Here is a 25,272-nt window from a genome sequence, read left to right on the forward strand (position 1 = left end):
ATTGAACTTTACAAGGCCATGGAAATAACGTATTGAAATTCTTAATTCAGGTGATGTTCCCCTGAAACAGTGCTTGCTCTATCAATACTGCTGCTGTTGTGAACAGTGTTTGAGTGCTGTTTGCACCATTAGTGTAGCTCGCACTGCTAGTCGCCACAGTGTTGGCTCAGCCGCCTTAATGTTTGCTTGTAGCGTCAGAGGTGAGAGCCGCATGCCCTGTGCAGGCAATATTGCACCCTAGTATGAGTTAAAGCAGGTAATCCCTTTTTAATAATGTTAAAAAGTTGCCTTGCCATACAAATGTTGTATATAAGTATATGCCGTTATAGTTTTATCATATTTTTCATCTTATTTCCTCTGTCAAGCTTCCAATGTTTAAAAATGAGCCGTCTTTTATTTGTCACTATATTTTTTAAAGTCAAACCGTGGAACTGCTTTGATTTGACTGAAAATTATGTTGAAGGCCTCCTAGGTTTAAAAAAAAGACCTCTCGAGAAAAACACAGGTTTACCAAAGCTCTAAAATAACGAGTTTGTGTTTTTAGGGAGCCACCAAGCACAATGCCAGGGTCATAGCATGGACGCAGCTAAATGGAATGTGACTATTATGCCAATACGAAGAACACCACCATTCTTTTCTTGAACATTTTTCCAAATGTCAGGTTTCCTGTTTTCCTGTTTACTACCAACATGAAAGAAAACACGAATGCAGCCACAGACAGTGTGAAGGCCTCGCCCTGCACACAAAACAGCCAGTGCAAATTCAGCTGAAAAAAAAAAAAACCCCACACTGAAGGCAAGACAGAATAAGAGAAAGAAAACACTCTGAAGTTCTACCACAGGTCAGCTGTTTCTCTATTACTTCTCTCGTCTCATATGGAGAGAAAAAAAGAGATGATATAGAAGAAAAGGAGTTGATAGAGAGAGGAGTAATGTCTCCATAGCTCCATTACACACTCATATTTCTTCTATTCCTTGACCCTGTTTTGTGTTTCATTTCTCAGTGTTTCAGGGCCAGTGGCCATCTGAAATTAGTTTTCTCGAGGTGCCTACATATGTGGGCGAGGTTCACACAGAGACACAGTGTGTGTGTGTGTGTTGATGTCTGTGTGAGAAAGGTTACGTTAGAGCAAGGCTGGTGTATGTCAGTGTTGCTTGTCTGCTTTAAGTTTAAGAAATTTGGTCCCAAAGTTCCCTGCCTTATTTCACTGAGGGGGCTTTCTGAAGTAAGAACAAAATAAGACAATGTGTCAGTGAGGGGGTGTTTTTTAAGATGTGATATGAAGAAGTGTGTGCATTGCCCCTCATGACTCCCTGGCTGCTTGCCTTCTGATTTACCTCCCACCCACTCTGGTGAGGAGATGGTGCTCTCAATGAGCAATGACTCATCATTCAGTGGGAAATAATGTCTGCACGCATATGTGTTTGCGCGTGCGTGTGTGTGTGTGTGTGCTTCTCATGTCTTTACTGCATGCGCACGCATACCTCAGAGAACATCTGCCACTTTCATGGGAAAGCTGAGGCGCTGCACGTATTTTGTCCTCGTAACAATGACTTTGATCCTGCCGTTGTTCACATACAGTCAATTAACCATCTGACAGGGAAGAAAAGAGAAAAACAACCTTTAATTTCGCGAGAAGATTTGCTCCTTGACACTAATGTTTTTCTCCTTTTGTGTGAAACTACATATTATAAAACCCTCAATTTACAGATTTTCTCAAAATGATCTGGAGCATCTAAATCTATCTGCGGGAGGAGAGTGTTTGAAGTATTGACAGATTCAAGTGCAGGAAGCGGACATAATTGTTAATGAGCAACTGCGTGAATTCAGAACCTTTTAAAACATGATACGCAGTATATTTGCACTGGGAAAAGGTGTTGAATGAATCACAAACATTTGCACAAAATTTGTCATCTGTGTTTTGAAACATACACACACACACACACACACACATATATATATATATATATATAAATATATGATATTGTATGCAGTGGCGCTGGCAGGATTGTCTTTCATAGTATGCATAGGAACTGCCCGCCCACTTGTAGGGTACCTTTAACACATAGGTTCCCACGCCTGGACACACGCAGTGAGCGAGCAAGAGATTAACATTTACGTTACCCACACAACACCCCCATAAAACTACCACATGCATTTCAAAGACAAGCTAACAGACCTGACAACAACAGCCAGCAAAATAATAGAATACAATATAATATACTGAATATAGCCCAGAGAAATGTACAGGCATTTAGCAGACAACAGAATCTCTCGTTTTGCACACACAGCAACATCATCAGCAGTTAGGTATAAGAAATAAACAGCAACAATATGTAACACGAAGCCCAAACCAAGCTGCTACAATAAACAATAAAAGGGCCAGATACTCATCATCTCAATCAAACTCTGTCATTGTAACGTTAATGCTAGCAGGTTAGCAGACTCGTACTGCTGCTCTCTGCGTATTTTTCGTTGCTTAGGCTTGTCCGCTTTCTTATTTCAAAAGCCTGGAAAATGCTCAGTTGTTTGCGTTTGCTCATTTCTAACTACTTCTCCTTGCTAATACACAAGATATGTAACACAAAACTGGCACCGTGTATGTTGAAAGTCTTAGGCCCTGACTACATAGATACAGATATTTATAAAAAATTGATATTTTCCCTCTCCGTTTCAAAAGAAGTTTTGTCCAAAAAATATCTCTGTACACATAATTTCTGGTGGACCAAATAACACTAGGCGCAGCCGATGGCTTCCTTTCTCCATACAGTGGTGCAGCAGTATTAGGTTTAAGTGTAAAGTAGTCATTAGACCAAGCAGTGTTGACAAAGTGTGAACAAAATGGTCGTCCCCTGTTGTTATTGTTTCTGTAGGATGCTCATCTCAGTTTTAATGATCCAAAACTCTTTTTGCCTGGAGACAACAGGCCAGAATACAGAGGAAATGTATGTTTTAAAAATCATCTGTGCTGCTGTAGACGGGGCCTTAGCCCTTTTTGAATGTCACTGGTCAGAAGCATAATTTTCTTAATATCCATCATGACATGGCATTTCCTGTCATGTTAACTCTTTATGTTAAAATGAGATGGGGGCCCTGTAGTTCAGTTTCTCTTCTGAGTTTTCATTTGCTTTCAAAACAAATGTAATGACCATGTTTTCTGCCTGTACGCAGATTTTTCCACACACAAAAACAGATTTACTGTATTTAGAGTCAGCACTAGTTAACATGACTCGCCAAGATGAATATATTTGCAGTGCTGCCTCCGCTGTGTGATCACGCTGTTTTTCATCTGAACAACAGCTCTTTCCAGAGAAAACAATACACTCACGGCGAGAATATAAACATGTAAGTACAGTAACTACAGAGGCATTTTCAACAGTACTGTCTCGCAAGTTTCCCATTTATATTAGTTCTAAAATTTTAAGTCACAGCTTCATTTTTCTCTGCTTTTAAAGATTTCAAAAGTTCTGCTGAGGTTCCTACTCCATCACCATATGATTTGTCAAAGTTATTTAACTTTCGCTAAAGTTTAGCTTCTTCTCTTAAGAAACAGACGGCGCTTTGCAGTGACAGAGTTTATTTTAATGATGATCCTTTAGAGGGAGACTAGCTTAAATGAGATTCCACTGCACTGCTTTCTGCAGTATTCGCTGTCGTAAGTCAGGATGTGCTGAACAAAACATAATGAAAACTCAAAGCAGTCAAGGAGTTACAGTTTTTATTTATTTATGTATTTATTTATGTATGGCTCTTGATCGGTCTTTTTCTCATGTTACTTCAAGTACCGGTTGTTCATCAACTAAAATTGAATGATCATCTATTTCTTTGGTTTATGGTTTGAATAAGGGGCAAGAAAAATAAGATTTTTCAACTCCCTGCTTCTTTTTAGTCAGGGTATGTAAATAGAATTGTGTTTTCGTTGTGAATTGCTTTTTCCCCCCTTATCCTGGAGTTGTGCGTTCGAGCGGAACAAATCAAAAATGAAATGAAAACTAAGTTTTGATAGTACATGCTCAAAACAACTTTAACAAATCCACAGTGGAACACAAGCACTGTCTTCCAAACAATCATAGCCAAGACAGAAGAAAGCAGTGGGAGTATCGTGACTGGTGCAGATAATTATTGAGATCAACACTAACAGGTCGCAGTGTTGGTGTATTAATAATCAGATATAATTGTTTCTCTGAGCTGACTGGTCTCCAAGAGACGAATGTTGCAGCATTCACAAGACTTAGCAGCATCAAACTGAGTCACGTTATTGTTTGTTTTTGATGAACACACAAACCAGCCAACATGCTGGACATTTAGAAGAGGGACGGACAAGTGAAGCGGGTAGTGCAGCTAATAAATGCATAGTTGTGTGCAGGTGCAACAGTAATATCACTTCACTTAGGTTATGTGGAAGAGGTTTTTGTTTAAGTGTTATAGTGCAAAAACAGAACATATGCAAACACCATAAAAACAATGAACATTAGAACAAACAAGCAAAAAAAACCAAACAAAAGCAAAAACACTATTTAAAAAACATGAAAAGACAGATACTTACAGCTCTGAAGCTTTGTGGCTTCTCATTTTGGGTGTTTCCCTTCCTGCCCTTGCCCATCCCTTTTAGATTATGTTCTTGAATGTAACATAGATGAGTGTGTGTGTGTGTGTGTGTGTGTGTGTGTGAGCCGACTGCCGCAGCTGCTCCTCTGTCGCTCCAGAGAGCCTCTACAAATTACTCAATGTTTATAATCTTGCAGCTTTGGACTCTTTAAAGCAGAGATGGGAGGAGATATTGGAGAGCAGTTTGGACGAGGCGTGGCACAAAGCTACTCAAAAAATGTATTCATCCTCTATTTGTCTGTGACACATTGTGGTTCAGTTTAAGATTGTTCACCGACCCCACTGGTCCAGAGCTTGGTTGGCTAAGATTGGCACTGATATTGATCCTGCATGTGAGAGGTGTCTTCGGCCACTTAATATCTCATGTTCTGGTCATGTCCGAAACTATTTCATTTTGGGGATTTAATAATTTGACTTTTTCAACAATGTTTGGACGGCTGGTTGCCCCATCTGTGTCCATGGCCATATTTGGAGTAACTCCTCTTTTTGCCGGAGGGCTCATCACAATTGGAGAAAATCTGTTGTTTTATCAAGGGATCAACTGCATGCTTCCTTGCCACCTGGCAACCATTTTTAACTTTTGTGGCAAATATGGAAGCTGAAAAATTGTAATGAAACATGCTCCCCTACTTGTGTCGCACAAGTTCATTAGTTTGTTCTTTTTCTTTCTTTTTTGTCTTCTGTATTGGATTTCTTTTGACTATTTACATCTTATAATATCTATAATATCTTCTCTATATTGAATTACCAATAACAATACCTTGTATAGACTATTTGGGGGTTGATGGGACAGTCAGTGAGTGGAGCCTCGGGGTCTCCTTATGGACAAATGCTCAACCACATCAGTCTGTTCGCAGATGATGGGGAGTTCTTCTGCATGTGTGTAAAAGTCGTATAAAACCTTTTGTGACTCCAGATGGAGCTGCACAAAGCTGATGTCACCATTGGGGCTGAAGAATACAAGTTTTAAAATAAAAAAAATCTGGGGTTGTAGATTATAAAAGAAGTGAACTTACCTGACCTTCTCGTTTGTTTTTCAGGCTGGTGGCTCGAGGCTACATTATTACAACCCTTCTAATTAAGTTGAGAGGCCGCAAAACATTAGTTAAAACAGAATACTCAGTTGAATACAGTACAAAGACAAGATATTTTATATTCAAACTAATACACTTTTTTAGGTTTCCTGTACATATTACTCATGCTGAATTTGATGCCTGCAACACATTCCAAAAAAGTTGTTTACTGCTGTGTTACATAAACTTTTCTTCTAACAACACAAGAAGGGAACTGAGGACACTAATTGTTGGAAGTTTTGAAAGTGGAATTTCTCTCTCAAGATTCACAAGCAGGCCCCTCAAAATCTTTGAGATTTAAAGACAGTCTGTGTGGAAGACTGGGCCAGTATCTCTTCTGAACACTGTGGGACATTAGTTTCTTTGTACAGGAAGCGTTTGGAAGCTGGCATTGTTAATAAAGGTCTCTCCAAGTATTATATAAATATCCGTAAGCGTGTTCAATGCTTTGTACCCGTGCCACACACTTTATTGCACCTCATTTTCATGGATTAAAATGTCAAGATTAGAAGATGTTAAACTAAAAAAAATGATGCATTTAATACTTATTTCCCTGCATTTTGTTTTTATCTATGTTTTATGCAATGTCCCAACTTTTTAGGAACATAACACAGTCCAAAAACCAATATTAGATATATATATAATGTTACATGTGCATTGCTCAATCAGTCGAGTGCTCGTTTAAGATGGTCTGGCGTCAAATGGTCCACACACCGTCTGATGCACACCGTTATCCACAAACCACTTACTATGAAATTAAACAACCGTCAGTGCTAATTTAAAACCTACCCCAGACCCCGTCAGCGTCACACCATTTCTGAGTGAACACGATCTGCACTCAGCTTCAAATAACTATCATTAAAGTCAACACAAAGTAATTTGCTGCAATTGTTTGAATTTCAATACACATTAAACTGTGTGTTGGTTTGAAAGGAAAGTTTTCATCTTTAATGTAAACTTGTTAAATGAAGTTTAGCTGAGTGAGCTTGATCTACTACCTTGCTCACTTTTTCATTTAAATATTCTCTCCCCGTGATTTAACTTCCACCATTCTTCCTGCGCCGGAGGAGAAATATGTGAGGAAACTGTTGGTGTGGAAATGTACTACGGCAGCAGCATGCTGTGGGCTTCGCAGTGAAGGCACAGTAGCGCACATTGTGTCCTCCTCCTCCTCTCCAGCCAACTGCTTCACAGAGACTCTCTGAGGCTTCAGCGCTGCCAGGGGCCTAGTTGGTTTTGGACAGACATTACTGCCTGTTTTTTTGAGGTTTTCTTCCCGTAGCGGCTCTCTTCTCATGCCAGCAAGCACGTTCAGAGGTGCCATTGTATAATTGCCATTTCATATGTGTGTGTGTGTGTCATTATCATGTAGGTGTGCCTTACTGCGTGCGCGGCTCTCTGCGAAAACATTGTTGCGCCCAGAGTGAGGATCAGCAGCTATTTACAAGCTGAAAGGCTCTTGTGATGTGTTAACACCGCGCGCTGCGACTTTTTCTGACCAGTTTCAGACCCAGAAGTGTGGCCAGCACAAACAATTAAAGGCATGCCCACTGTGATCTTAGCCTTATTCTTTCATTATGGATCAGCAGCAGCAGGGGCCCTAATTAGTCGCGTTGGCTTGCTGAGAAAATGAATGGGCACTGATTCGACCGCAGGGCTGAAACCGGAGCCCCAAGAGTCCTGATGAGCCGGCTTCTTAGAGTCAGTATTGGCAGAGAATGGCTCTTTCTGATTTCCAGTCTATTTATAGGCATTAGCTCTCATCTGTTTGCTCACTTTGCCTATCAGAACCAGCCTCCTGATTGACTCTCCCTGTTGCTTCGGGGCATATAATCTTGTTTTCCCAATTACTCTTAATTTGCTGTGAGCAGGGAAGTGATCAGGATCTTGCAGAGTCCCTTTTTAAACAACCAAATTTGACGGCTGATGACATCCACATTTTGTATTCGCAGACAGGACCCTTCCAAAATAGTCATTGTCAATGCCTTAAAAATCATAATGTCGGTGTTTTTTATTTTTAAGTTGATTTCTGTGGATGATTTTCCAGTGCAGCTACCCTTAAGTTGCAAACTTTGCTTCCAACATTTCAGATGCTGCTCCCATCCCCTGCTCTCACACTTGTGCACTCTCTTTCTCACCCGCTTGCTCTGATCTGTGTCTCCTGTCTTGTGTGTTGCAGCTGGGTACAGAGTGGACCGCTCCAGGCGAGTTCAGCAAGTTCAGGTCCCAGTCCTCCAAGTCTGTGCAGTAAGTACCTGACCTGACATGCGCACACATTTCATAACGGTGCAGCTTAATTCACTCTCGAGCCTGTACGGAGACCAAAAGAAAGTCCTGTGAACATCTTACAGTAAGCTTGACAAATACACACCACCACCGGAGCTTCTCTCAGAACCGGACTTGTGGCTGTTACAGGCAAAGTGTCTCTCTAACTGTTAAGTAGCAGTTTGTACTGATCATACTCTCTGTGTAGAGTCAATTCATGTCGGTCTACAGCCTCTTTTATAACATAATTGCTTCAGAGGGCTTTTATCGCTCACACGCAGGAGGAAATTGATGGCTCAAGTGTTCACTGGACACTGGAAAGCAGGTAGTGTAACTCCGCTGTGCGTACGTGTGCATATTTTCACGTATGTATGAATTTACATATCTGGAGTGCTCTCATCAGGTGTCAGCGTGTGGAGGATCATAACAGTTGAAAGGCCTCTCTCTCTAAATGTAAGATGAGAATGTATTACCCCATCGGCTCCTCTCAGATTCAGCACATCTCTCTCCATAATTGCTGGGAGCTGCTCGCATAAAAGCACCCTTTAATATGAGCGCTGATCTGCAGTCAGTTTGCTCCTGCAGTCATTGTTAAGTTGATATGATTATGCAGCAAGAGAAGAGATCCTAAGAATGGTGCTCCTATTCCTTTGGGTTCCCACATTTGCCTGATTGGATGAAGCTGTAGAGTGCTGGCTTAAATTATTCACACACACACACACACACACACATACACACACACAACACACACACATACACACACACTGCCAATGGTGTTTTGTACTGAAGGTTCAGAATATTTTAGCACTTGAAAACGGTACAAGTTGGATGATGAATGCACACAATAAAGAAAAAGAGAAACTGTGTTTTGTTAATGTTGAATGAGTATTTACAGCAATGCCTCTTTCACAAGCTGAAAGCTGTGGGTGATGGATACAATGCCAGTTTCAGTCTGAAACATTTGTGTCAAGGTTCACTGAAAAGACAAGTACAACTGGCTAAAAAGAGCTTTTCGGGGCTTTTATGTTATGTTATGTGTGGAGTAAAGTATAATATTAATATGCATCACAACACAACAAAGTAATATAAGATCAACCCGGCTATAGGCATCCGATACCAACTAACTGATACATCCTTCAGCAGAGGTATGAGGCGCACTGGGTGCCGGCATTTTTGACACTCCGTACTGTAGTACAAAGAGCAAGAAAGTCTGCAGACCGACCCTGCTGTACAGGAACCAGTGAAGGGAAGCAGGGAAACTTTGCTGATATTCAGCCGGCTCTGTGTCATCACATTGTGCGCATATGAACATTGTTTGACTTCCCCCAGAGATCCCTGCCCATCTGATGGCGGAGGCAGCATGGCAGCAGCACAGGAGTGAAGCCAAACACTGTTCATCTGCACACACTGCGATGCCACACAGCTAGTTCAATATCAGCAAAGTTTACCTTCATATTCATTGTCTTCTGTGGTGATCAGCAGAGATGTGGTGGTTCACTTTTACACTGTGATCTGTAGCCCATAGTTCGGCTTTAGCTTCTAACTATCTTTGTCTTTTTAACCTGTTGTTGCTGCTGAGTCAGTTTGACATCCTGGATATATCCTTCAAACACAGACTGTAGACCCCTCTGTCTGCTTCTCTCTGGAATCACTGTTTCACTTTTCCAAAACTATGATAACATTTCTTTAGGGAGTGCAGTTAGCTACAGTGTGGGCTCCATGCTTACTCCGACAGCTTGTCGGACCATCACAAAGGGGCGAGGCTTAGGGAAAGGTCATTTGAATTGTAACTTTCCCAGAATAATTCACTTGTAGAACAATAACATAATGTGATCATATCATCATAATACAGTTCTGCTGAAAGTCGATGAATGACACTATTGAGCCCAACTCAACCAGAAAGCCATCAAGTGGGACTAGAGGGCACAGACGAAATATACATGTAAATGCCAGTGTATCATAGACATAGTGAGAAGGTTTACCAGTTTAATTGCTCGTGACTCAGGTTGCAGCGCAGCAGTGACAGCAACAATAACATTAGCGGCAGTATTAATGGATGTGTGGAGCAGGCATGTAAATGGCCCTGGTGACAGTGAGTGCATGTGTGCAGCTGGCGCTCTGGAAAATCAGCTGATAATTTGAGTGGTGCTAATGACTTTGTGATCCTGGCTGAACTCATGAGTAATATATATGCGCTAAATTTGTGGATTAGTAGGGCGATGTTAGTACCAACTTTGAAACTCTAGTTGATATCTAGTACATTTTGATGACATGTAACACACACATGCAGTCACACAGATGAAAGGTCCTAATCCTTCACATCCCACAGACCATTCGTCTAATGTGGGCTACTTTTTTTGCAGAAGCTTTGCCTTTTAAACTGAATAGATGCTTACAACTGCACTGAATCCTGCATAATAAAAATTACTGAATGAAATCCTAATATTGGAACATGTTTCTTGTGAAGATCTCGTCACGTGCAAGACAGTCATGCATGTAGTCATGTTAGGTCAACGTAGCAAGAAAGGCCGCAAGTCCAAACTATGAGAAACAAATAAATGGAAGACAGTTAATGAATTTGTGTGAATGTGAATACTATATATTCTGTTTCTTGTTTTGATCACCGTATTAATTTGACGTTGCTGTTAATTCAGTCTGACTCACCGCATCATTCCGATGTCTCATCATGTGTCAAGGTCTCATCATAACAGTTTATGTATCATTCTGAGAGGGATTATCAAGATGCATAAAACCTCAAGAAAATCGTCAATGCTCTTTAAAAAACATGCAGATATTAAACATTCTGCGTCCCTTCTGAAGGTTGCACACACACACGCACGCACAACACTTAATATAATGAATGAAAATCCATTAATGCCATAAGGGACTGAATGCAGGCCAGGACCTGTTGGAGAGTATTTGTGTTTGTCTGTGCGTAGGATTAACTGGGCCTGGTTAGCACAGAAGGCACACCAGACTACAAGGGAGCACAGAGAGATGACAAAAGATTAAGCAGAAGAAGAAGAAGAAGAAGAAGAGAGAGGAGGAAGAGGAAGCAGCTGAAAGTTTTTCTATTTTCTCCTCCTGTCTGACAGGCGTCTGGCGTTCTCCGACAATAACAAGGCAACAACAGAGTAACCAAGTGTGGAGGCAGAATGTGGCAGGAACATTAGAAAGGTCTTTCAGCCGAGAAATTTGTGGTGGAAAGTAACTAAGTACATTTACTCAAGTACTGTACTCAAGAAGAATTTTGAGGCACTTGTATTTGAGTATACCCATTTTATGCTACCATATACGAATGCTCCACCACACTTCAGAGGCAAATATTGTACTTTTTACCAATCCCTGGAGGGAAATTCACATCCTACCTGCCAGTGTATAAAGTAATTAACGTAGCCCCACTTTGTCCAGCTGCAGCATTAAAGGTTCTATAAACCAGTGGTTCCCAACTGGTCCAGCCACTGCGTCCAGATTTCTCCAAAGTCATTAGTTCAAGGTCCACACACTTCAGTAAATTCAGTCTCATACTTACGTTTGGCCATGACGTCGAGCTAGTTTGCTGTATCTGTCCAGTGGCAGTCCATTAGTCACTCACTCTACAGCAGGAAACAGCGCTTCAAAATAAAAGGTCTGTGCCGAAGATTAACTGTAATTAAAAACAAAGTGTGTTTTTTAACAAACTTGAAACATTTGTGAGTCACTTGCGGTCCATTGAGAATGGACCCACAACCCACTTTTGGACTGCAATCCACCAGTTGGGAACCACTGCTTTAAATGACATTCAGAACATTAATGTAGCAGCAAACAAGTATTGCTATGTAAAGATATAGTGGCATAATGGCATCCTGAGCAGAAAATAAAGTCATACTACCTCTGTATGTGTCGTAACCTAAGCTTTATTATCGTGTGTAGTGGCAGAAGGTCCGACAGCACGTACATGTGTGTATCAAACTAGCTAGCTAACTGCCACCACTCTGCACTGCGCTCATGCAGCAGTTACCACTATTATTGGGATGGCATTGTCACTGAAGCATAGCACCCACCCACAGGTTAACACCATTAGCTCTGTTAGCACCCTTCAAGCTTATAGCACAGTTAAGCCACCTCTATGTTGAGAGCCGTGTGGGGACAAATTGAATCTCAGTGCCTTTGTATTTTTGAGGTTGCGAAGTGAGCAACCTTCTTAAGGGTGGGGGTAATGAGTCCTCGGCCATCTTCTCTGCCTGTGTTTTTCAATTGGGCTGCAGGTCACCTAGGGGTGCAGCCCTGCCTACCAGTACTGATTGCTGATGCCTGGCATCTGGACTGATTACCTAGGTTTAAAAGCCCGTCAGAGAGGGACTCAAAAAGACCCAGCAGTGGTCTCTCTGAGCCAGCCAGCAGGCTCTGCAGGGGCACAGTCTCCTCTTTCTTCTCCAGCTTTTTTTGTTCATTTCATAAACTCAAAGTTTGATTAATTCAATGCAGTTTCTTTCTCTATTCCCTTTTGGTACTTTAAACAGATTTATACTCTGCGATATCGCTACTTACTTAAGCAAAAGTACTTCTTCCACCGGAGGAAATTTAGGTGGGACATTGTAGGCTTTGTGACCTGTTACTGTGTCTTTGTGTGTATGTTTATTTTGTGTGTGTCCCTATAAAAACTACAGGATTGTTCTCTCCAGTTTGGGCATGCTGTCAGTAATAAAATTGTGCTCTAAAGGAGAGCTGTTGCAGAGAACATGCCTCCACTGTGTGCTCTCTACCCCACTGAGATCTGATACAACAGTGATATTTATCACCTCAGACACACATACGCACACACCAGTTGTTGCTCGCTGCCTTTTCTCAAATCTGTTTAATATTTTCTACATTGATGTGTAAAGCGATTCACAATCCCTCCGTCAGGTCATGAAATATTTTGTGCCAGAGATGAAACGGTTGCAGAGATTGTGGGATTTTATGGGTGGAAGGAGCTGATGACAAAAGTCAAATCTGTTTTTATTTCATAGCTATCACATGCTTTAGGGGAAGTGTGTCAAAGACGGCATGACAGTCTATCTTAAGATAATTAGGCAAAATCTAGTTTGATGTTTCTGTGTGGGCGTGCGTGAGAGAACGTGCTAATTTTTTTTTTGCATACAAGCAAATACAAGCGCCTGTGCATTAATGTGCATGTGTTTGTTGAAAACCATGACATTTGAAATTCCCTTCTACATCTGATGACTTTATTGAAACATCCCGCAGCGACGGCAGTTTATTTGTCATCATCCACATGTTCCCTCTGCAGCACGGCGCGACACCCATCCCTCATACACCATTACACTCGACCTGTTTAGAGCAAAGCTGATATGCTCCTGAGCGTGGCAAATTGTGTGTGTGGCGGGATTAATCGGCGTGCATTCATAAAAAGGTATTCGTCAAATTAGATGGGATAGAATTGAGATGAGCAAATTAGCAGTGCAGAACAGAACAAGATATCATTTTCTAAAAAAAAAAAATGAATATAAAATGTTTTTGTACAGCAATAACAATCAGTCAGACAGACTGTAGCACCTGGTAATTTGAAGGCATTTGTAAACCTGATAAAGAAATATAAGAGCGAAATGAATTTGGTGTTTCTGGAATCTCAACTTTGTAGATGGATAGCCACTGTGAAAATTATTAGTCATTACACATGAGGCTACAGCTAGCCTTTGGCAGTGCGATCCTCTTGTGCAATTTGTTATCGAAGAATAAGTTCAGGGCCATTTGAGCCTATTTACAGACTCCATTCTACCACAAAGCTGCAATTTAAAACAGCTTTCACAGTTTATGTGCTACTGTTCCTAGTTATTATCATATCGGGCCCAGAACAGGATGAAATGGGACAGAGCTAAAGTAAAAATGGAGCATAAAAGAATGGAGTTGAATGGTGCAGAGCGGAACACGACCAAACACACAGCCGTCTTCAGAAATGCAATTGAACAGAGAGAGAGCCGAATGAAACACAACAGACACTCCCACTTTAGCAAGGTTGTTTTTTATTATCTTTCTTGTTGTTTTTTTTCCCCTCACGCTTTGGACTGTGGTTATTTATACGTCTCGGTTCATTGGAGCTGTACAGCTGGCTGTAGTGGAGCTGAGTGAACAGTGACTAATGGCTGCTGCAGGGTTGAATCATATTGTCAGGGAATGAAACATATTGTTGTTGAGGGGTTCACTTGAAACACTTCACTCGGCTGTTGGAGGTCTCTGCACAATGCAATCAAGGGCTACTGAATCCAGCAAACATACTTGTGCGCGCACACACACAGAGACACACACACACACAGGCACAAACATACTATAGTATGTAAGAAATCACTCTGCAGTTGGCATTCCCTCTGTGTTTACTCCGAGCCATGGATGACTGCCACTAAAGCGTTCAGGTTGCGCTACCCTCATCTAAAGTACGCTACATTTTCCCCATCAGCCCCTCATTGTCTCCCGCTCTGTCTCTCACTTACTTTTTTATGGCCTTCTCCCTCTGTTGCCATTACGGCATTTACATTTAGGGAGGGAATTTGAAGCTCTAAAAGGAGGAGAGGTAGAGCGGGGTTAGGGCTTTCAGCTGTCATGCAAACAGCACGCAGCAAAGATGTACGCCGTTCAAAAACTGACAGCAGTGATGCTCTGTCAGTGGGGTGTGGCCTTCCTGTTGCCGTGATGTGCGAAAGTCCGTCCTAGGTGGCCGTTTAAATAGATGGCATGGACAGGAATGCAGGATCAGTACACCTGTTTGGGAGATCTGGTAGTCATCCACACCACCTGGCTGCGACCACCTGGAGGTAATGACTCACACTATTTAATGAGTGTGTGTGTGCGTTGGTAAGGAAGTTATGCCTACATTCTAATTTTAAAGTTTGCTGAAAACTTGAGGATGGAGAGCATTTGTCCCTCATGCTGTCTCTGTCTCTCTCTCATAATCAGCTTCTTTCTTTCTGCTCTTGCAAAATGCTTCCTTCTATCCTCTATGGGTTCATCAACCTGAGATTCATATGAGCACATTGTCAAATGAAATGTGGTAACAATCATCAAATCAACTATTTACAGCCCCATAGACATCCTGATTTGGGATTAGTAATAACTAATTAGCTGACTGACAATAAATGAATTCCCAATTTTGATGACTGATCAGTCATTTACATTTTTTTATCAAGCTTGAATACAAAACATTTGTCTGCATCAGCTTCTTAAACGGGAGAATTGCTGCTTTTTCCTGTTATAAGTTTGTCTGTCAGAGTGTTGGTCAGACAAAAAAATGCAATTTAAGGACACCACTTTGGACTTGGACTTTGGGCAATTGCGATGGGACATTATTCACTATTTTGTCATTTTATTGTCTCAGCAATTTTGAAGATAGAGAGGAGCTCCCGCACACTGTCTTGCTTATTGCTAGAATTTCTCTCAGTCCTTTTTTCAGTCCCTCAGACCTTCATCAAACATATGAGCAGCATCACCACAGTTTGATATATGTAGATATAAACACAAAAGAGCTGCCTTTATAAACCAGTTATACAATCAGAGGACTACAGGGATGGTTTGGCTTATTATTAGGGTTGGGTACCGAAAGTCGGTGCTTACATGGAACCGGTACCTGTACAACCGATACCTACCGAACCGAAACAAAACGCACATTACGGTGCCTCCTTTTGGTGCTTTCTTTTTAATGCTGTGTCTCCCTCTATTGGACGTTACATGTAACAGAATCATTCATTCATTCATTCATTCATTCGTTCATTTGTTGAGTGTATATTATTTAAAGGCACGCTAAGCACCATTGGGCGTCACTTCTGTTTACGTTAAAAAATGTTATCAAACACAACGGAGCTAGCTCGCCCCTCCCCCCCTCGTCCTCCGTGACTCTGTCATGAACGAGCGATAGCTGGCAGGTACCCTGGAGTTACACACCTGTTCAAGGGATAGTGCACCCAACATGAAAATTCAGCCATTATCTACTCACCCATATGCCGAGGGAGGCTCAGGTGAAGTTTTAGAGTCCTCACAACATTTGTGGAGATCCCAGGGGAGAGGGGGTAGCAACACAACTCCACCTAATGCAGGCTTACAGCGCCCCAGATTCAAACGTCCAAAAACACATAATTGAAACCACAAAATATCTCCATACTGCTCGTCCGTAGTGATCCAAGTGTCCTGAAGCCCCGACATTAAAAAAGTTGTTTGGAAAAACGTCATTTGAGCTCTGTTTTTAGCCTCATTGTAGCCTGTAGCTCTAACTGCCTCTCTGGGCACCATGTTCATGTGTGCACGCTTGCGCAAGACCGTGAGACATGGGCACCGCGTTCATGTGTGTGTGCTTGCTTCCGCTGATCTCGCGCTGGCTGGTTGGTGCAGCCTGGACCAAAATGTTTTTGTTGCCATTTGCAGAGCCTGGGCTGCCTACAGAGACCGGACTTTAATAGAGTTAATATAATTGTAATGTTAATTTGTTAAGTGTTTTTTATTATATTTTAAAACTGTTAATAGAGTTCATATACCTATCTATTTCTAGGTATTTCTAATTTCCCCCAGCAATAAATAAATAAAAACATTGTTTTTATTATAATTTAAAACTGTTATACAAAATACTCACACACTTCTGAAAGGTGGCCCATTTGTGCCACTTTTCAACCTCCATAAAAAACTCATATTTTGAGGTATCAGTTCAGGCACCGTTTAAGCACAGGTTCGGTATTAAAAGTATTGGTTCGGCACCGGTATCGGAAAAGACCCAAACGATACCCAACCCTACTTATTATCACCTAGAACTTCCTCAAAATGAATGTGTCAACAGTTGCCTAATAACATTAGAAAGATTAGATTTCTACAAAATTACTCAATATAAGAGTACCAATGAATCTAAAAAAAAAACAAAAAAAACATTCATATTCTCAACATTCACAAAAGATTGAAAAAATAAATCAAAGGAGAAGAAAATTCATGAGTGAACATCTCATGAACATTACAGTGTCATTAAATATTAAATTCATGAACAAGTCCAAGGGGAAGGAAGATGGGGACAGATGAAAACAATGGGCTCAATTTATCCAAAAATCATTTTTAATATCATTATGTATTAAAATATATATCTACCCCCAATTAGCGTGAAATAGTCACAGGTCAAGGATGTACAATTGCATAAATGAGGAGCATAAATAATCCTCTATCACTAAATGTATGCAGTAACATCCAAATCATTTAAAAAGTACAAAAAAACTAGGCCTGCCAGAGGTGGTAGGGAACATCTAAACAATGAAAAAAAAAATTGCAGATATTTATCGTTAATTAGCTGTTAGTGAAAATAATAGTTGGATGACATTCAAAATCAAGCCTCACAACACTCAAACTAGCCCGAATCAAACAAAGAAGTACCAAAAAGCGACTTCTCTTTGATGGCACCTACAACCTGGCTTTAAAAATAATACCTGTGTCAAGTTGAAAGTGTCCCTTTTTGTCTTCCTAACTCTTTGTCTCCACCTCCGCTCATACCTGTGAAGTGATAGTTTGGCAGTGCCTGCTAGGTGCTGTCACAACAGCTTGATGAGTGACAGTGAAGTAGTCAGATGGGGAACCCAGATAACCCTGTCAACAGTATCTCCGCTCTCTGACACAGCTACCGGAGCCTGGGGCTGTATAGACAACACCGGGGAGATTGACATTTGCTAAAATTCTATAAACTGAACTGTGTTGAGTTGCATACTGAGCTAGTTTGACGCCTGACGTCAAGCGTTTCAGAGGCTTTTGAGCAGCTCAGACTGGGATGTGATTGACAGCAGTTGGAAGATTAAAAGGAATATTGTTTGAAAGATATCGGACACTAATGAGCGCTGGCTGAATCTCGTCAGAATAAAGTCCAGAGTTCAAAAAAAGGCCACGAGGCAAAAAGGCGGAAGTCAATTAAACAATTTTCTGTGTGTCTTGTGTGCATTTACCTGCTTTTCGAACATAAGAGCATCGTCTGTTCAGATTCTCACCTTTAGGTGTAATAACTGAAATTAAAAATGGCTGCTGCTGACCTTTGACAGTAACGTGGTGAGGAGGAAAGGCAAGAGAGGATTCCAAGGTTATCTGGGACGCCACAGCTGGCATTTTGAAGGAGCAGCTTTCAGTTCACAAACTGCTGGAAGTGACATTTACACGGCCGCAGTCCTCTACAGACACGTGGGCGTCTGTGTGTTTGTGTGCGCCTTCTCGCATTTTTAGACCTTTCTTTCTTCCTTTAACTTTCTCCACTTTCTCGTCTCTCTCTTTCCCTTTGGTTCCTGCGCTTTTAACACACTGCAAACACTCCCATTTGTTTTCTATACACATGGCTTCACAGAAAACCTCCAAAGGCCGATAATAGTTGGAAGGAGAGAGTTAACCGCGCCTTTCCCAGCAACAATGAGGGAAACCTAGTGGAGAATGACCAGTTATTTCACTATGGGATCTCTCAGTATCTATAATTGAATCATTTAAGCACTGCTGGCTATTAGCTGGCGTGGAAACTCAAGCATTTAAAGAGAGGAAAGTATAGTACTTGTGCTCATGGCATCATAGGAATACTGGTTGAGCGTGGAGACGAGCTGAATGTTGCACCTGCTCCGCAGAAAGCCCCTGCACTGTCTCATGTATACGGATATATAATCAATTACATGTGAGTGACTGTATGTTTCTGTCTTTGTGTGCACTCATATCCCTGATTGTGTTTGAGTTTGAATAGCAACCTTAATGCCAACAGCTCTCCGCACAAGGTAATTGGTTGATGCACTGTAGCTGTTGAATTAGAATGAAGCTGTTTGCCAGCAAGCCAGCAATGACTTCTCTGTCCCACTTTCTTCCCCCAGGCCTTCACTCCGCCATCTGTTTCTATGAGTGATGGGAGCCTGCCGAGACACAAATCTATGTTTGAGTGTGTGTGTTTCTGTGTGTTCATGTGTGTAGTGGCTTATGTTTAATCGGAATGTCTTTGGGGTGTTGATGCACATCTCTTGAGCTGTGAAAGACTGCAGCAGCGGACATCTGATTGGCAGTAATGCATGAGTACCACCAAACGGTAACACAGGGCCACTCCTGGCCAAACGTGATTAGAGACAGTAATGATGACGGAGGGTCAGCTCAGTCCGAGGAAACGCAGAAATTAGATTCAGAGCAGCTGGGGAGCGGATATGTAAGCTGTTTGGAAAAGTGACTTAGTGAATATCAAGGATGTATCGAGATGTCATTAGAAGAGATCAATAGCCAGGCACACATGCAGACACGTCATGGACACATGAACATGCAGACGTTTGCACACACACACACTTTACTACAAGAGGAGTTAATAGATAAGGCAAGCATTGTTCTTTAATTTTCTTATTTTCAACAAACACCATTGACGCATAAAGGTGGTCCAACAGAGTCTCTGAAAGAAAGCCAGTGGATATCTAAAGCCTGTTTCATGGACGCCTGTGCTTCATGAATTACAGCTAATGATATTTCTATAGCCCCTCTCCTACTTGACAAAAAAAAACACTAACACCCTCAAACATCTGGCTTTGGAATATAATGGGAAAGGTTACAATCGGCATTTACACCAAATGACTCTGCAGTAGTCACAGATATTTATCTGCCCCAGCTGCAGTTGGCAGTGATGGAAATACAACACCTGGGTGGATGTGTTAATTGTAGCCCCTTTGCTGGCATGATGCAGTGATGAGCCACCACCACTGACTCTGACTCTGACTCTCAGCATGGGGGCGCCACAGGGCTGTGTTCTCGGCCCACGCCCGTACTCCCTCTACACCAATGACTGTGAGGCAACTGAGACATCAAACCACGTTGTGAAGTTTGCGGATGACACAGCAGTGGTGGGGCTGATCTCCAGTGGGGATGAGTATGCCTACAGGAGGGAGGTGACCAACCTGAGACAACCACCTGTCCCTGAACGTCACAAAGACCAAGAAGGTCATTGTTGACTTCAGGAAGAGGAAGGAGGCCCTACCATTTGTCACCATCAACGGCTCAGCGGTGGAGAGGGCGGACTCCTTTAAATATCTGGGGGTGAACATCGAGGAGGACCTGACCTGGGCCTGCCACATCACCGCCGTCGTCAAGAAGGCCCAACAGCGCCTCTACGGCCTCCGACGCTTGAAGAAATTCGGTATGAGGCCCCAGATCATCAGCGACTTCTACAGAGGCACAATTGAGAGCCTCCTGATGAGCAGCTTCACCTCCTGATACGGCAACTGTACCGTCAATAAACGGTCAGCGCTGAGGAGGGTGCTGGCCTGTGATTGCATTACCTTTCTCCTTCAGCAGCTCTTTCCACCTGGGAAAGGCTACCCCGATGTTGACCCTCATTTTTTGAATTCGCTGGTCACGTTGCCTTTTTGATTCCCTTTTGCGCTTTCTTGGTGACGAGGATTCCGTCTCCTGTGATGTTGCATATGCATGATCCTGCATTATGCTCAAAGAGTGGGACTGTGTTATGCTGCAGTAGTGCTGGGGTAGTAGCGAAGCGCCTCTTGCTCCTCTTGCTCCTCTTGCTCCTCTCCTTCGGCTTCTCAGTCACACAGCACTGGCCTGGCTCTCAGTGAAAACGCTGAAGGCAGTGCTGTATGTCCCTTGCTGGCGGATGTATTCTCAAGATGACGAAATGTTATGAAACCCCCCAGACGACTTGCCCCACAATGTACAAACAAATCCAAAATTCTCCTTTTACGAGATTAAGTCAGATAATTGGTGGAGGTAATAATACACCAATGATGACATATTTATGAATGAAGACATCATTTTTGCCAATAATCAACTGAAAATGTTGCACAGTGTCGCTTTAATAAGTAAGAGAGATAAAACAAGAAGGTGCCTAATGACCATGACATTTTCACTGGCCTCCATGCTGCTTTCTACACATTACTAACCTGTTTTTCAGCCTGTTTGTGACGTCGCACATGACCCATAAGAAGAAAAAAAAAAAAAATAGAAAGGCATACTCGTTTGCTGCAGAGCCATTTACACAGCTCTGTGAGATTATTGCCTATTTTTAGTGAGTGTTCCAGTGTTTAGAAAACCTGCATACATGTGCTAATTTTGGTAGAAATAGGGTACATGGGAGCAATATCCCTAATGTAGCTCAGACATTTTTTTTATCAATGGAGGCTCAGGGGAGAACCATGGGGGTATGATGGTCTTCCTAGCAGTTAACCCTGCAAATATGGATGGCAAAACAATTTCTGTCACATTCAGGTGCAACAGAGTACATACTATGAATTCAAGACTGTCTGAAAATGTGCGTCATTAAACAATTACTATGTAAGTAGACCCTTGTCTTTCAATATAGTAAGGAATAAGATTGGGGCTACACACACTCATTATTATTGAAGACATAAATCTTCAAAAAAAGTTGGTCATGGACAGATAGTTTAATTTTTAAGGACTAAATGGTGTATTTACACCAGAGAGGCACCACTGTGTGCTGTGTATTGGCTCCAAAATAAACTCCAGTTCCCATGTTTATCGTAATGAAGGAACACTGCAGCCAGTGCAAAAATGGGGCTCATTGATGTGTTTTTTTGGACAACATTGGAGCTCCATGGCAGAGAAGAATAGGCTTTATCAGGCTTTGGATACACAGACAATACTTGTTAGTTGGATCAATTCATTGTTGGTTTTGGTCTTTTAATTGGATTTGTCGACAATAAGAAAAATGTTGCGAGCCTTGTCCCTTAATCCCCCCCTACTTCCTAATATATAATCGTGTACCTCTTACATTCCCCCCATAGATAAATCCTCAGTAGCTTCCACATGTAGTATTGTGTGACCTTGATGTACGTAATAATTGTAGTTGCACATCGCTGGGATGAAAAGAGCACATGTGTCTCAGTGTGGCACAAATACATAAACCCAAGGAGAGCAAGGCATTGTGAGATACTTAATTCTTTTTTTTTTTCTTCACATATCCACGCATTCAGGCCAGTAGCAGAGGAGAAGGCGTGTTAATACAAAATCAAAGTGAGAAGGGGGTGAAGTAGAGGCATAGAGGAGAAAAAGCACTGAAGATAGTAATGCTGTAACGCCATATTAGATAATTACATATAGGGGAATTGGACGCGGGAGATATTGGAAGAGAGAAGCATTGGGAGAGAAGCAACGGACACAAGATACAGGAGAAGAGAGGGGGGAGACCGGGGAAAGAGCAGGGGATGAAGGAGAGCAGACGGGGGACGAAGCGAAGGGAGGGGATGGAAGAAAGAGGATTTATTGAGGCTGCAGGGAAGAGCAGCGTGATAGCTCTCTGATGGATTAGAGGAATGCATGAGAAATGGAGTGAAGAGAAGAGAGAGCGCGAGGGGAGAAAAGTGAAGTTTGTGCGTCTCCTTGGGGCAGCTCTAAACAGTGGTATCATTAATGTAGTTGCGGGGAGAGCACTCACTGAGTCTTTTATTTAAAGGCCACCTGTGGGTATTAGAGAGGGAGGAATCTGGGAAGAGAGAGAGGGACGGGGTGACAGTCAGATATCACTAATGAGAAATTGAGTTGGGAAAAAGAGAGGAGATACTGGAAAAGTAGAATCGGGAATTTGCTGTAGCCGGCAGGCAGATAGGTGAGATGAAGGGAAAGCAAGAGGAAGAGGATTGATATTTACCAAGGGCAGACAGTATACTGTCTCCATTTCACTTCAGCTTTTGCTTACTGCAAATCAGGTTAGTAATATGAGGGTGCATGTGTGAATACCAATACGTGTCAATCTGTTTGTCAGTTTTCTTGGTGTTGTGCATCCGGGCTTTTGTATATTCCTTTAGACAAACCCACAGTGCGAGCATCTTCATTGAGATGCTTGTGAAAGGAGTTTGTCTCCCAGCAGTAGAAAAAAGACCTCTCTCTATACGTTCGTGCCAAATAAATATTTCATACTTCAAATCCAGCAGATTTTGGGCAGCGATGATACTCCGTGGATATTGTTTAGCTCCAACAGTCCCATCTTGTGTTATCCAGCCCAGTCGAGCTCCTTTGTCTGTCTCTATCCGTTCAGCCCAATGAAGGGAAACTGGAAACAAAGACTCCAATTAGTCAGGCAATTAGACTCTTGTTTTGTGTCCTCTACTCATCCTCTGAGTCACACGCTAATAGCTATTCTTTTCTCTTCCATCTCTCATTTGCCCTTCACTTGCTCTTTTATGGGGGTTTTTTTTCTTCCTCATCTGGCATGGCGTTCTGTATGAAATCACGTCCCAGTGATATTCACTGTAATGTATTTTCTCTCCTTTTAAGATACAGAAAGCATTTATAATTCCCACTCTGTTTCTGCTGTTCATTTGCTATTTATCGCTCCTCCTTCATCTTTCTTTCCGCCTGTCTCTCTGTCTCTTCATCTCTTTCAACCGGAGCCCGCCTCGTCATCCATCACAGGGAGACTGGTGTGACCAGTGCACACACACACACACACACACACACACACACACATACGTAGACTCACGCAACACCTTTATCTCCAGTCTTTCACTTTAATATAATACTTTCAGACAGAGGAGAGATCTTGAAAAAGTATTTCAATTTTTCTCTTTCTTTGTCGAATTTTTTTAATAACAGCGTTTCCTTCACATCTTTCTCATTTGTCTCTGACCATATCTTTATTTGGACGCTTATGACTCATTTCCGTCTTTTATTTTCCCAAAGAATATCTGTCTTTTTCACACCAAATTGAAAACAGGACACATTCACCAAGAAATCATATGAAGCTTAAAAAAGGAAATAACTAACAGCCGACAACTGCAGCCTGCAGACAATGAATCAACAAATGTCTCACCTCCACAGAGGAAGTAAATTACACAGCCCAAAATTGAAATCGGGACTGAATTGGCGTACAAAATGACATGAAATCACAAAAGGAAAATAGAAAGGAAGTAGCTAAACAAAAGCTAGATTTATGTGTGAATAGGACTTGATGCTCTGCTGTCTTCATCTGTTTATCCGTCTCTGTTTCTCAGTGTGATATGATCCTTTTGTTTGTCTGCATCTTGCTCTGCTACTGTTTATAGGCCTGCTATCTGCGGCGTGTGTGTATTTTTGTGTCTGTGCGTGTGTGTGTGTGTGTGTGTGTGTGTGAATGGGTGCATTGTCTTATCAGGCATCTTATAACAGGTAAACAGGTTTGTATTGGCTGAGCTGCCAATCTGTCACTGCTGAAGTTGTGCCTCTTTAAGTGTGTTTGTGTGTATTTTTGAGTTTCTGAGAGCGGCGAGGGGATAGAAAAAAGAGATCCGCAAATGTTGACAAAGGATATTTTAATGAGGATGCATTTTTCTGCATATATCTGTGCGATTTTTTATTTTAAGTGTGTTAAGTCCGCCTTGTGTGCTGTTGTGTATCCGCCTGACTCTGAAACACTGTGGCGGCAGACTGCATCCTCTCAGATCTGACATTAGATTATCCCCCAGATGGAGTCAGATTATGGGCTGAAAGAGACAATCTAATGAACGGTCAGGAAATGCACTAATATCCCTAAAACCCATCTACAGTCATATGCACAGGGACAGGAACTCAATAAATTACCTCTGCCAAAAAATGATATTTTGAGTTCAGGATGTTCAATGCCATGCCAACTTAAAATTTAATTTGCTAATTTGCTTCGCCCAAGGTCCTTGAAGTGCTTGAATTTTGAGGGGGAAAAATCAAGCACTGGATTACCTTGAAAATAGCCCCATTTTAACAAAGTGCTTAAAAAGGCCTTGAAATTCAAATGAATCACATAAAGTGTTAAATTCTGACCAATGCTTTGCTCAAGTCATTTTAATTAAAATGCTCAGAATCAGAAATCACTTCAGGGGTTTTTTTCTGAAATACTGAGGCATTGTCTTGAGGTTCGCTCTCCCTCCTCTTAAGTCCTTGCCTTGATGATGTCCTGCCCGACACCGCTGCTCCACCCTTAAAAGTCAGGCAAAACCAGTAGGCCTACACTCACTGGCCACTTTATTAGGTACACCTTGCTAGTACCCTGTTGGACCCCCTTTTGCCTTCAGAACCACCTTAATTCTTCATGGCATAGATTCAACAAGGTGCTGGAAACATTCCTCATAGATTTTGGTCCATATTGACATGATAGCATCACACACTTGTTGCAGATTTGTCCGCTGCACATCCATGAAGCGAATCTCCCGTTCCACCACATCCCAAAGGTGTTCTATTGGATTGTGATCTGGTGACTGTGGAGGCCATTGGAGTACAGTGAACTCATTGTCATGTTCAAGAAACCAGTTTGAGATGATTTGAGCTTTGTGACATGGTGCGTTATCCTGCTGGAAGTAGCCATCAGAAGATGGGTACACTGTGGTCATAAAGGGATGGACACGGTCAGCAACAATACTCA

General features: G+C 41.9%; 1 protein-coding gene across 1 annotated transcript in view; it reads left to right on the forward strand.

The window, feature by feature from the left end:
- Positions 1 to 25,272, forward strand: part of b4galnt4a (beta-1,4-N-acetyl-galactosaminyl transferase 4a) — a 179,517-nt gene that overhangs the window by 122,550 nt on the left and 31,695 nt on the right. The window contains exon 7 of the mRNA XM_050073770.1: positions 7,861 to 7,928. Within this exon, the coding sequence (XP_049929727.1) occupies positions 7,861 to 7,928 (68 nt within the window). The remainder of the gene's footprint in view (positions 1 to 7,860; positions 7,929 to 25,272) is intronic.

This window comes from Epinephelus moara, chromosome 20 (genome assembly GCF_006386435.1).
Source record: "Epinephelus moara isolate mb chromosome 20, YSFRI_EMoa_1.0, whole genome shotgun sequence".
Classification (NCBI taxonomy): Eukaryota; Metazoa; Chordata; class Actinopteri; order Perciformes; family Serranidae; genus Epinephelus; species Epinephelus moara.